The sequence below is a fragment of the Choristoneura fumiferana genome, chromosome 29, assembly GCF_025370935.1.
Source record: "Choristoneura fumiferana chromosome 29, NRCan_CFum_1, whole genome shotgun sequence".
NCBI classification, from domain to species: domain Eukaryota; kingdom Metazoa; phylum Arthropoda; class Insecta; order Lepidoptera; family Tortricidae; genus Choristoneura; species Choristoneura fumiferana.
In genome coordinates, this window is record NC_133500.1 from 10,524,979 (window position 1) to 10,538,263 (window position 13,285).

General features: G+C 39.1%; 1 protein-coding gene across 1 annotated transcript in view; it reads left to right on the forward strand.

Moving 5' to 3' along the window:
* The window catches only part of LOC141444038 (limbic system-associated membrane protein-like), a 15,824-nt gene extending 3,378 nt beyond the window's left edge, over positions 1–12,446 (forward strand). The window contains exons 3-11 of the mRNA XM_074109478.1: positions 1,125–1,221; positions 3,199–3,315; positions 4,780–4,861; positions 5,009–5,148; positions 5,955–6,076; positions 9,279–9,426; positions 10,666–10,756; positions 11,847–11,982; positions 12,261–12,446. Coding sequence (XP_073965579.1) covers positions 1,125–1,221; positions 3,199–3,315; positions 4,780–4,861; positions 5,009–5,148; positions 5,955–6,076; positions 9,279–9,426; positions 10,666–10,756; positions 11,847–11,982; positions 12,261–12,446 — 1,119 coding nt within the window. The remainder of the gene's footprint in view (positions 1–1,124; positions 1,222–3,198; positions 3,316–4,779; positions 4,862–5,008; positions 5,149–5,954; positions 6,077–9,278; positions 9,427–10,665; positions 10,757–11,846; positions 11,983–12,260) is intronic.
* The last annotated feature ends 839 nt before the right edge of the window (positions 12,447–13,285 follow it).

The window sequence follows — 13,285 nt, forward strand, 5'->3', positions numbered from 1 at the left end:
GCTTGTCCGACACTTCTTTTACAAACTTTTTTGTGTCGGACGACCATGGGCCCAAAGTTTAGATTGCAAGTGCCGCAAATATGTAGTTGTTCGAAAGAAATGCGTATTTGCGACACTTAACGAAAATGTATTTTTAATTTAATGATTCATAACATGCAAATGAAAAGAGAGAAAGAAAAAAAAAACAAATTAAGCAGCATCACAACAAACATGCAGCCACCCTTCACTTCCTTAACCCACCCTACATTTAAAACAATTAGGAATAGTCAAGTACCGAGCAACCGCTTTGCTTCTGCAAGAGAATTAACTTAATGTGTTTTATAAGGGTATTTTTTGATGTTAAAACGTCAGATGGCGGTCGAAAAGTTCTGGAATGGAGAACGCGGAACGCAAGCGCAGCACAGGTCGTCCTGGTTAAAGACGCGGGTTCACGGTGGAATGCAACCCTTACATCAATGGACGTCTATCCGCTTGATATGATAATGATATGGTCTATATCGGCTCGCATTCTTGTTGAAAGTCTGAATGAATGTTTGTCAGAATGATCGTTTGTTATAATTATTTTTTCTCCGAATCCATAAATTGTTTAGAATTGAATTAAAACAAACCTAATCTAGTCTATACTTTTTCAATGGGAAAAATATAATAAATATCATGGGGCAATGACACCAATGACCTAGTCCCAAACCTATTCCTAGTCCTAGTTAGGATGACCATTTAAATTTCAAGAAAAAATAAGGTTTCAGTGAGAAAAAAAATATGACAAACGATGATTTGGACAATCAATTACAATAAAATTAATGCAAATAAAATATGAATAGCGAAAAGTATGCGAACTTTGGCGCTTCCGATAATGACGATAGCACTAACCACTACCATGACTTTACAGTGACCGTACTCGATAGCGACGGCGTAAATTATTTGTATGGAGAATTGTACAGCGCCTCTACAAATAATTTACGCCGTCGCTATCGATTACGGTCACTGTAAACTGATGGTAGTGGTACTGAACTCGGCTTCGCACAGCTTTTCTACTATAGTAGAGGTTTCTACATCAGTTAATTTGTTTTAATTCTCTATGGTAACGAATAATCTTTTAATATACGTATGTTTTATTGTTTCAGAAGCCGCACTCCCGACAGCGGCGAGACACGAAATTAAACGACGCGTTCCTGTCAGATGGCGCTCTTGACACTGAGCAAAATGACGCCGACAACCAAGGTATATTTCGAAAATACAACCGAGACATGGATGCACAGAAAAACCAGAAAAAGAGTCCAGCACTCCGTCAGAAATCCGTGCTGCGTGCTATAACCCCTACACCCACTGCTGGAATCTAGACACGAATTTTTCCTATGCATACATATCTCAGGTTGCTTATTTCTACTATGCTACTTAAGCAGCAGCACTAGCGACATCTATGTTCTCCGAGAGACGTCACACTCTTTCGGAACTAACTAACCGCTCACCCAGACAAAGATGTCGCTACTAAGCAAGCAAAAAATACCCTGGTAATGATTGGTTTTTTTTGTCAAAAAGACTCCAAAAACCCAATCATAACAAGGTATATTTGCTTTCGGGTCGTTATGTGAGCAGCGGAAGCACATGCGTGGTAATCAGATTATCAGATACAAAAATTGATGTGCGTCAAACACATTGCTGCTGGCACTGGATTTTTAGCCTTCCTCATTCTCAGCCTATATACGTCCCACTGCTGAGCACAGGCCTCCTCTCAGAACAAAAGGGCTTGGGCCATGGTTCCCACGCGGGCCCAGTGCGGATTGGGAACTTCACACGCACAATTTTTAATTGGTTGGTGCGTGGATTTTTATAGATGCCTACAAATTTGTATGGAAACTTTGGTGCTCAAGTCCCACTCGCACTTGACTAGTTTTCAAATTTTGACGCGTAACACATAACACATAACACACACACACATTTATGAAAGATTCTCACGAGAAACTTACTGAATGGGAACTTGCTTTTAATTCTTATAAAAGTTTCCAGAAACTTCCTAGAAATTTCCTGCATATACGAATGTTTTTCAACGTGTGCCCTAAACCTGCTATCTTGAAAAAGCGTTAACTTAACGCGGGACGCAAATGATGAAAATAATAATGGAAAGAAATTGAATGAAATAGTTTTAATTAGCTTTAAGACATTGGTTATGGTATTGAATCAGGCATCACTTTGCGGAGGTTTAATATCAATGAATTGTAAACAACTACTAAGCTGACCCGCTGGTTTATACGAGCACCTAATATTGTTTGTAGAATTGTTTATAGTTCATTGGTCTTATAGTGCGAGCGCCAAAGTTCGCATACTCTTCGCTAGTAGTAGTATTTTTGTCCGAATCGTCGTTGTCATAATTTTTTTCCCACTAAAGCTTACATTTTTCTGAAATATTTAAATGGTCATCCTATAGAAAACTATAGGTTAGGTTGGGTTTGTTTTATAACAATTCTGAACAATTATTGGATTCAGAGAAAAAAGAGTTATGACAAACGATCATTCTGACAAACATTACATTCGGACTTTCAATGAGTATGCGAACCGATATGTACCCCTTAGGAGGCGTTCAAGTAATACGTAACGCAAGTTTGGGTGATTTTTGACACCCCTCTCCCCCATGTAACGCGCCGTAACATTTTTCTTTACCGGTGAAATTACTGGCACTTGAGGTATCCTATCTTAGGCCTCTAGGTTGGCAACGCATCTGCAACACCCCTGGTGTTGCACATGTTTATGGGCGGTGGTGATCTCTTACCATCAGGAGACCCACTTGCTCGTTTTCCATCCAGGCGAATAAAAAACAAAAAAAAGAAGTTCCTTTGGCCTCATCTGCACTTAACATCAGGTGGGATTGGGCTCAACGACGGCCAGTTTTAAATAAATAAATAAATAAATATCACGGGACAATTCACACCAATTGACCTAGTCCCAAAGTAAGCTTAGCAAAGCTTGTGTTATGGGTACTAAGCAACGGATAAATATAATTATATGGATAGATACATACTTAAATACATATTAAACACCCAAGACCCGAGAACAAACATTCGTATTTTTCATACAAATATCTGCCCCGACGCGGGAATCGAACCCGGGACCTCAAGCTTCGTAGTCAGGTTCTCTAACCACTAGGCCATCTGGTCGTCTATAGTTTTATGTAAAAAAAAGTGTATTTTTCTTTCTCTGCAGCGGACATTGACGGTGATTCGATGCCCATTCTAAATGCGACCATCACGAGTCGCCCGCAGACCTACAACCTGACCATCGGGCGGAGTGTTCGTCTCGAGTGCCGCGTCGACATTAAAGGTATGCAAAATTCAACAGCAACAAGAGTGATAAAGTAGTTGTGTAGATAAGCAAACCCACGGCAAACGCTAATATTAAAATTTTGCCGTCCCGCAGTCTGGCCGCACCATTTAATGTACTATTTTATTACTTATTATGAGCCACCGTTATCCGGAAGCGCACGCGCACCGTTTTGGCGCCACCGGAACCGCCGCCATTTGGTTACGTCATAATTTAGTTGTGAACTGTGACTATGAATTATTGATGTTTTTTAATGACTGCGCTTATTTTGTACTGTTTAAAATGCAACCGTTCAATATTACAATTACGATGCATACTTTGTATTAAATATGACCGAACCTGAGACAGATTCTCTAAATACTTTTGTATATAAAATAATGCACCGTAGACTTGCTCGATTGACCAGCATTGCTCGCTAATTCTGGCAAGGCTTGGCCGGTGTCTGCTATTCAAAGTGGTTTCTTATAATACATAATAATATACAACAAATAAAATAAAAACAAGATAGAACTGAAGCTAACTTATATTTACTCACCCAGGTCGCTACTATTGGGTAGACATGGGGAAAAGCGTTACATTTTGATATCAGTGACTGAAGATCCCGTCCCAAAAAAGTCACAGTGAAAATTCGTCGTGACTTTGTCACGCCTGTTACTCGTGACACTGCATGATATTTGTGACACGTCACGGTCCTGTGATAAACGTTTCTTTGTCACACTGTTATTTCAACGTGACTTTGTCACGCCTGTTACTCATATCACCATATAATATTGTCGCGGTGCTATGTGACCGTGTTTTTGTCACACACCGTTATCACACAAGTAATTGATCCAAAATAACACTACAGTCACCGCACTCCACGGCGTCGTGATTTGAGTAACAGAGACTGCGCTAGGCGCTAGAAACAGTAGGAACGTATGTGATTTTGTAACATTGTTCTTTTGTGAAGAGTCACGGTGACATCTTTTGACGGCTACTTATTTATGCCCCATGTCTCAATCCATACTTGGCACGAATAATTTTTACAGCATGTTTTTATGAGGTAAAATTTTGGGTATCTTATTTAATTACTTTTAAACATAATAAGCAAGTTTACAGTTCAACCAATAAACTTACCTATAGATTGTATTATAAGGCCATTCCTACACTAATTGAAAAATTTGAACAGTCCCCTGCCAACTTTCTCTTCTAATTATAATGAATTGAACAGTAAAAATGGTTTTGCACTATAACTACTGTGTTGTATAGACCTGTATAAATATGCGCAAATGTCAATCTTATCGATTATTTTTATATTCATCATAATCAGGCAAAAGGGCCCTGTTTTGTACTCTTGGGACAATGTTTGATAAAAAATGTTAATAAAATAACATGCATACAAAGCTTTTATTTGTGCAAGCGAAATCCAAAGGAAGGGTTATTATATAAACAAACTTGTTGACGGTAGAACTTTTTTAATTTCAGATACGGTGGTGGAATGGACAAAAGACGGCCAAACTATTGTGAAGACTGACTTTCTGGTGGGATCACCCACTAAATACGACTTGTAAGTTTCAATACTTTTTAATTACATTTGCTTCATTTTTGTGCTTGCCTTCAACTCAACTCATAAGCTTTTTATACAAAAATAGGCTTAGCTGTTTGTGGCAGGCTACGTGGCTGGTTTTTTAAAATAAATGTTTGTCTTTTACAGTAACAGCACAGCAAGCAGCGACCTGATAGTCAAGTCGGTGGAGCCGAGCGACAGCGGCATCTACCGGTGTAGACTCGAACAGGGTCTTCCGGCGCAAGTCGAGCACTCTTTGGTAGTGTATGAGGCACCAATAGTAGTCAGTAAGTAGAAATAAAGTACCTATTAAAAAATATTTATATCCGCGGACCGGGAGACGAGCTGTCGGTGGGCCTTCAACAGGATGGAGTGACGACCTGGTTAAGATCGCGGGGTCGCGCTGGATGCGGAAAGCAAAAGACCGGTCTGAGTGGAGAGCCTTGGGGGAGGCCTATGTACAGCCAGTGGACGTCTTTCGGCTGGCATGATTATGATTGTATTATATATTTAACTTATCTTTATACTCGTATATATTGTAAAATAGTAAAGTGGCTTATTAAAAAAATATTATTTAATATTAAAATTATGATTCTACGGCTGCCTACATTATGGCCGTATACTTTTACACTATATAAGACAGAAATATCTGTTCAAACGAACCATGTCATTGATTTCAGTGATCAGGAATAATGTTTACAGATTACTCGTATATAAAAAATCAAATTCAGTTCGAAAATCTACTTTTATTTATACAAAAGATTTGTTTTTCTTTTCTTTCTTCAGTACAACCGGGTTTGATTATTATTATAGAGACACCTAGTTCGAGACCCTAGGGGACTAAGAACAGTTTTAATTCCGGCCTGCAGTTCTGCAAGATAGTAATAAACGAATACTTCGGAAACAAAATCACGGGCAACAAATAATATTTAAACATGGCCGAGTCTCACCAGTACTTTCATTTATACCTAGTGCCATCCACGAAGACGCGTGATTTTGACAAAATTAGACATTAATGACATTGTAATAAGAACCACGGCACGCGTCATCGTGAATGACTACCTATAGTTTATATTTACAATGTAACTTTCAGACATTACGGCGAGTCCTTCCGATCGGCCGCGCGAGGGCGCTGATGTCACTCTGACTTGCAACGTCAACGGTTCACCAGCTCCCGAGGTACAGTGGACCTTGACTCCACTGGGAAGTACGGAGGTAAGTCTACCAGAATACCGACTTCTTAAACCACGTCCCTTGAAAATGCGACGAGTATACGGATTGGGAATCCAACCCTACCGGATTCAGTTATACCTCGATTTTTGTAGCATTAGAATAAGGGTAAACAATCTTGACGTGACTTTTTTTGAAATACACTTATGAAAAGAAGTCACAGCAAATAGCAATAATTAGCAAGGACATTATGATCATTTACCTACTTACATGTTTTTCGTATCATACGTAATATTTACTGTTTTTTGAAAAACATGTTTTTTATTCATATAAAAGACTCGTTGAAGATGTTTACGCTTTTCTAATTAAGATTGTTTTTTTAGAATCTTTTTGTGTTTTTTATTTCTTCCAAATTTTTACTTTTACGGTCATCCCGTAAGGGTCAAAATTGAAAATGCAAACTGAAATATAGATGCACAGAGGAAACCTGAAAAATAAATAGGGGAAATTCGTGTCTGTACCGTTGTACAGCAGTGTATAGCTGGGTATACCTAATGATGATGCACGTATTGGCCACAAGTTGCTACAGGGTCTTTCCAGAAATTTTTTGTGGATTTTCTGTGCATCTATATTTCAGTTTGTATTTTCAATTTTTTTTTAGAATGTTGAAAACAAAAAGTACCTACCTATTAAGTTACCTATTATTAAGTGTATGGCCACTTTCAAATTGAAAGCGTGGACGTTTTATTTGTTTCGATCCATTATCAATTTACTAGGTACGAATATGTTTGTGAAAAATTTCGCAACTTGGAAACTTGGGATTGCTAATTATAAACAAACAACACTACGAACAATCAATTCTTTTAGACAACCTAATCTTTAGGAAGTTCATTGTGTAACGATAACAGAACTCACACGTTGAAACTGTCACAGAGACAACAAATACTATTATAATGTGACATTAAAGACCAAATTGCCTTGAACACAGCAAACAGTAAAGGCGTCAATTCAATGATAAAGTTTGATAATGTCTGTCTGTACGATTGATGAATATCATTTTGTATTGCTGGCGGACATTATCGCGAATTTGGGCCAAGTTATTTCCTATTTGAAGATAAAGTAAAAGCGTGAACAAAAGCCGGCCAAGAGCGTGTCGGACACGCCCAAAATAGGGTTCCGTAGCCGTGATGAAAACATTGAGAAATATTTTTCTAAGGATTTCGTATTTAATACGGAATCTTCCAAGTTTAGGTATATTTTATACCTTAGGCTGCTCTCTTAAACTACAAATAATTCTCAAGCAAACTTAGCCTTTAAAGTTTACCTTGAAAATTTGTACTTACTAACATCCTGACCTTTTAAAAAAATTTCCACCCACCGGTTTAGATTTTAGAGTAGGGTGGGGGGGAGGAATCGAGCACGATTTTAATGAAAATTTGCACTTTAAAGTTGAATATGTCCCTACCCTAACCCCTAATGGTTTTAACCTATCCAACGATAACCCACACTATAGGGTTGGATGAGAAAAAAAATCACCCCCACTTTACGTACTTTGTACCATTTTGTCGGCATAGTTTACATAATTGTAGTTTACAAAATTACAGCTTTCTAGCATTGATAGTCCCTGAGCAAAGCCGCGGACGGACGGACAGACAGACAGACATGGCGAAACTATAAGGGTTCATTCAAGGGGCCATTTTGGCTACGGAACCCTAAAAAGATCTTTACCTGTTAGCCTGTCCAGGATTTTTTTAGCAAAACCATTTCTAATATAATATATTTTCTAATATAAGTACTGAATTTATTATAAAATACCTACATTTCATTCTATTATCAGACCGGTGAAGATCGATGTAGGCTTGTATCTTCTACTATGTTAAACGCAGCAAAAAGCGTTGACGTTGTATGGGTTATTTTAACTTCACTACTCGACGGTAGATGGCGTTGTAGGACTTTACTGTGTAAGTATTGTCGTCTTGAAACACTCAAAAGCTAATGTACCAACAGCTGTTTCATTTGTCGCTTTGAAAATAACTCCCTAATCATTTTTACAAGCTTTGATTTAACTTCATGAAAATGTAATTTAAAAAATTTTTTTTTAGCTATCTATACCATACCATAACACTAATGACACTAACGAGACAGGATTAGTATATATCTACGCTAAGGTACATACAGGTAGACGATTTAAATTAGCACGCTTATATGCTTAAAGGGAAGCCCTTTATAAGGATAACCCTTATAAGCGATATGCAAGATGTTGGTGAGCGGATGATAAGGGTTTTGTAAGGGTATTGGGATACCGATTACTCAAATGGGTTAGCGTTTATAAGGGCTTTAAAAGCAAAATGAAAGGGCGACGAAACCCGCAATGGGTATGGTGAGTTAAGCCTTATGCAAAACCCATACAAAACCCTTTGCAAGGGATAGTGGGCCGGTTCCTGACTCTGTCTAAACTAAATAATAACTGTCTTTTAAATGGTTGTCCGAAAGAGATCTACCCTGAATTCTGTGTCCATACAAATTTTTGTACTGATTTATGGTGTGTAATAAAGGATATTTTCATCACACTTGCTCGTAAACAGTGTCGTAACATGCAGGCTACCTTGGTTGCAACCCCCCAAATAAAACCCTCGACCTTAATGTGCTTGTCATGAAACCCGTGGTCGGTAAATGAGTCATTGCCCGTACTAATTTTGTTGTCATGAAGCCCAAGGTCGGTCAATGAGTGTGATACTGCATGGCGTGCTGCAGCGCGGCGCGCGCACGTGGGGCACATGGTCAGCGGTATCGGCAATTTTTGAAAAAATATTAGTTTTTCTTTTACAAATATACAATTTTACTCGCAAATGTGATGAAAAACATTGTATGTCGCACGGGCGGTACTAGAATTACGAACATCGACTCATTATATAGACTCTCGTTCGTAATTCCTTGTTTACCGCCCTTAAGACACAATGTACTATTTTATTGTATTGTATTGTACTCTACCCTATTAATCTGTCATCTCCCAGGATAACAGGAGGAATTTGGGCACAAATTTGTGCCTCTGGGAGAGGACAGGTTAAGGCGGTAGGTGGCAACTAAAAAAAAAAGAAATAAAATGAGTTATTTATACCTTCGTGTAGCTTAAGACATTCCGCATCAGATGCTCATAAGGTAATAGGTGCTTAAAAGGGCACTACTAATTTAATGTAAACCTAGCATTATTGCTGTACTTAAGCAGTCTATCCTTTTCCAATTACAGAACAAGAATCTGGGAGAAAAGGACGCGACGTTCACCCGCTACGGTGTTACCATCAAGAATATAAAGTCGGAACAATCTGGCACTTACTTCTGCTACGCCTTTAACTCCGTGGGAAACAATCAGAACATGATTAAGGTCGTCGTTCTAGGTACGTCCTGAGGTCTTATTATCTAACACATGACCATTATTCCAGCCTATATAAGTCCCACTGCTGGGCACAGGCCTCCTCTCACAATGAGAGCTCTTGGGCCGTAGTCCCACGCGGGCGCAGTGCGGATTGAAAACTTCGCACACACCATTGATGGTTTTTGCAGGTTTCCTCACGAGTTTCCTTCACCGTAAAGCTCGTGGTAAATTTCAAATGTAATTTCGCACATAAATTTCGAAAAACTCAGAGGTGCGAGCCGGGGTCTGAGCCCACGGTCCTCTACTTGAGAAGCTATAGGTCAAACCAGTAGGCCACCACGGCTTAGAAAAATATTATTATATAATATGTAATGCATATAATATCCGCAGTGGTCCAATGAACAAGTTTTATGTAGAGTGATGGCACCAACCATGGACATGTTAAACACAGTAGCACTATTTCTGTAATGCAAATAATATTTATCGCCGTGGTGGCCTAATGGTTTGACCTATCGCCTCTCAAGCAGAGGGTCGTGGGTTCAAACCCCGGCTCGCACCTCTGAGTTTTTCGAAATTCATGTGCGGAATTACATTTGAAATTTACCACGAGCTACGGTGAAGGAAAACATCGTGAGGAAACCTGCACAAACCTGCGAAGCAATTCAGTGGTGCGTGTGAAGTTCCCAATCCGCACTGGGCCTGCGTGGGAACTATGGCCCAAGCCCTCTTGTTCTGAGAGGAGGCCTGTGCCCAGCAGTGGGACGTATATAGGCTGGGATGATGATGATGATGAAATAATATTTACACTGATCAACTTCATAGAAGACCGGAGTAAATACTTTCATGCAGCTGATCGCTGGACGTTAAACTGGGTTATTCCCACCTGTTACCACCAATTTTTACCAGTGGTAACAACTGGGTTTTTTTTTCCTATCTTTCACCACTAAAGTACTTAGTGGTACTGCTGCAAAACTGCTGAAAATTAAAATGAATGTGTGGTAAATAATTGGATTTTTTTCTCATCTCATTACTCACTAAAGAAATTGGTTTAGTGGCAATAGATGGGAATTTTTATTCCCATTAGTTACCAGTGGTAACAGGTGGGGAAAAAATTCCCACCTGTTACCACTGATATCAAATTGGTGGTAACAGGCGGGAATAACCCGTTAAACTGAGTCTGTGCGGAGTCCACTCCGCTCGCAGTGGTAAATCGAGCTTAAGTGTTGTGGATAAAAGCTAATACATTATTTAATTCTCGCAGGAAAGCCTCGCATACACGTCCACCAAACAGTTGTCAACTCCGCCATCAACGTCGAAGCAACGCTGCGGTGTGTCGTTCATGAAGATTTACCGTGAGTACATTCTCATCAAATACCTACATAAAAGGACAACTTAAAAGACATGTTTCATTAAAATCGGTTCAGCCGTTTTTGAGATATTGAACTTTGAAGTGACATAGTCGGGTTCTCCATTTTTTTGTAAACCCCCGACATTGTCACTTCAAAGTTCATTATCTCAAAAACAGCTGAACTGATTTTGATAAAACAAGTCTGAGAACCATTGCTAGAAAACCTGCTTTCAATTAAAAAAACCGCCCGTTTAAGAGCTACGGTACCACAGACGTACAGTCAGACACACATAACGGTCAAACTTATAACACCCCTCTTTTTGCGTCGGGGGTTAATAAAAGAGACGTGTATCTTTAATCATTGTGTCCTTAATGACGTCACTGGTAAGGTAGTTTCTTAAAAAAAATATTACCTACCTAGTCCGTCCGTTACATTTTAGAAAATATTGTACTTATACTTTTTGTCAATGAAAAAAAAATGATGAAGATATGGGCAGCCATCTGGGCCCACACAGAAATTTACCCTCTATTAAAGTACTAAGCCCTAACCCACGGCTTCGCCCGCATTGGAAATAAATAACTTAGTGCCTGAACTGTTGTAAGTATATTATGGCCGCGCAATTTTTGAAATATACAACGTCAACAGTACTTACACGATTCTTGTTACCATGGAAACGCAATAAATAAATGTCTTAGAGTTTGGCCTGAAAAAAGTTAAGGTAACAGTTTGAAAGGACAAGGTTCGCTCGCACAACGCCATCTACTGATTGCAAACGAAGTTAACACGTCACGTCATCTTGAGAGCTGAGGTACGTCGCCGTTCTTGGACAGTGCCTTCTATATTCTTGTTTAAACTTAAAATATTATCCCACGGAAACGTATTACCTACCGGGATATCAAGTATATCCCATGTCTCAATGCATATCTTTGTCTGTCTGTACGCCAAGTTTCATGTAAATCCGTTGAGCCGTTATTGCGTGATTGAGTAACAAACATCCAAACTTTCACATTTATAATATTAAAGTAGGATAGGATTTTGTTTTTTGCCTTATTATGTCTGTCTTGAATAAAAAAAATCACTTTATTTTTTGCAGTGTTGCTATAACTTGGTTCAAAGACCAGAAGCCAATCACCTCTGCCAGCAAGACCAGGATCAGTACCATGGGCACCCACTCGAATTTGACTGTCATCCCGGAATCTGACGCTGATTTCGGCACTTACACTTGTGAGGTGAGCTAGACCTATAATTTTATACTTTGATATGATGAAAACACATTAGATGGCCTAGCGAACAAATATTACCAGGTAGAAGATACCTCTGCCGTGTTTCATGAACCTCCAAGTTACAATTTACAAGCAGACTACCGCTTTTACACTAAAAAAATAGATTTGCTAACAGACTAAACAGACTTACAAACTTTCGCATTTATAATTACTGGGATTTAAAAAAAAAATTAAAGTTGGTTTTTTGATGTTTTAATTTTATTTTTTATTCCACGACTTTCCAGGCTTCTTGCGATATCGGCGTGCACAGCCGCTCCATAGAGCTGGTGCAGAGGCCCGTGGTCGAAGACCTGGAGGCTGACGGCTCCAAGCTGGCCTTCAAAGTGCACTCGCACCAGAAGCTCGAGGACATCGAAGTGCTGATCAAACCACTGACTGAGGCAAGTACCACGTCACAGAGCGGAGCTTGACAGATGGACAGCAAATAAATCCTAATAGGATCGGGGGGGTCGGGGGTGAGCAAGGAAATTATTTAGTTCTTTAATCCTAATAGGGTTTCGTTTTTTCCTTTTGAGGCACGGAACCCAAAAATACCTAAGTAGGTATGTTTGCTCAAAACTAGCGGTTGCGGGTTCGATTCCCGTGACGGGCAAATATTTGTAAGATGAATATGAATGTTTGTACTTGAGTCTTGGGTGTCTGTATTTATTTAAGTATATATAAATGTACTTGGGAGCAAAGAAATCGAGCGACCCTTGTAATTTTTACGTTGATTTTTACGTTTTTTAAGTCGTACAAGTCGTTCAAGCAAGTTTATAAACTTGTGAGCAAAAATTTTATCAAAAATATCTGAACACGACTTTGTTATTTACGGCGTAGAAGCGTGTTCAGAAATTTTTGATCAAATTTTTGCTCACAAGTTTATAAACTCGACCGTACATAGAATCTTTGCTTGGTGTAGGGCTAGGACAATTGTTTGTAATTTGTCCCGCGATATTATATATTATTTGTTCTTTTAGGAAGGCGATTGGATGCCGCCGCTGAAAGTAACCCTGCCTCCTACACAAAGCCACGAATACGACGTAAGCTACGTGATCCAGCAGGAACTGACGCCTGGACGCTACGAAGCTATCGTAAAAGTGAAGAACAATAAAGAATGGAGCCATCCCAGTGACGCTGCTATTGTCAATATTGGTGAGAAATGATGCTGCTGCAGTACAATATTTTTAAACCTTCGTGATTAACCGGCCATAAAGATTGCACATCGGTCTTTGGAAAGAGACTCATTTAGATTAAAATATATAATAAA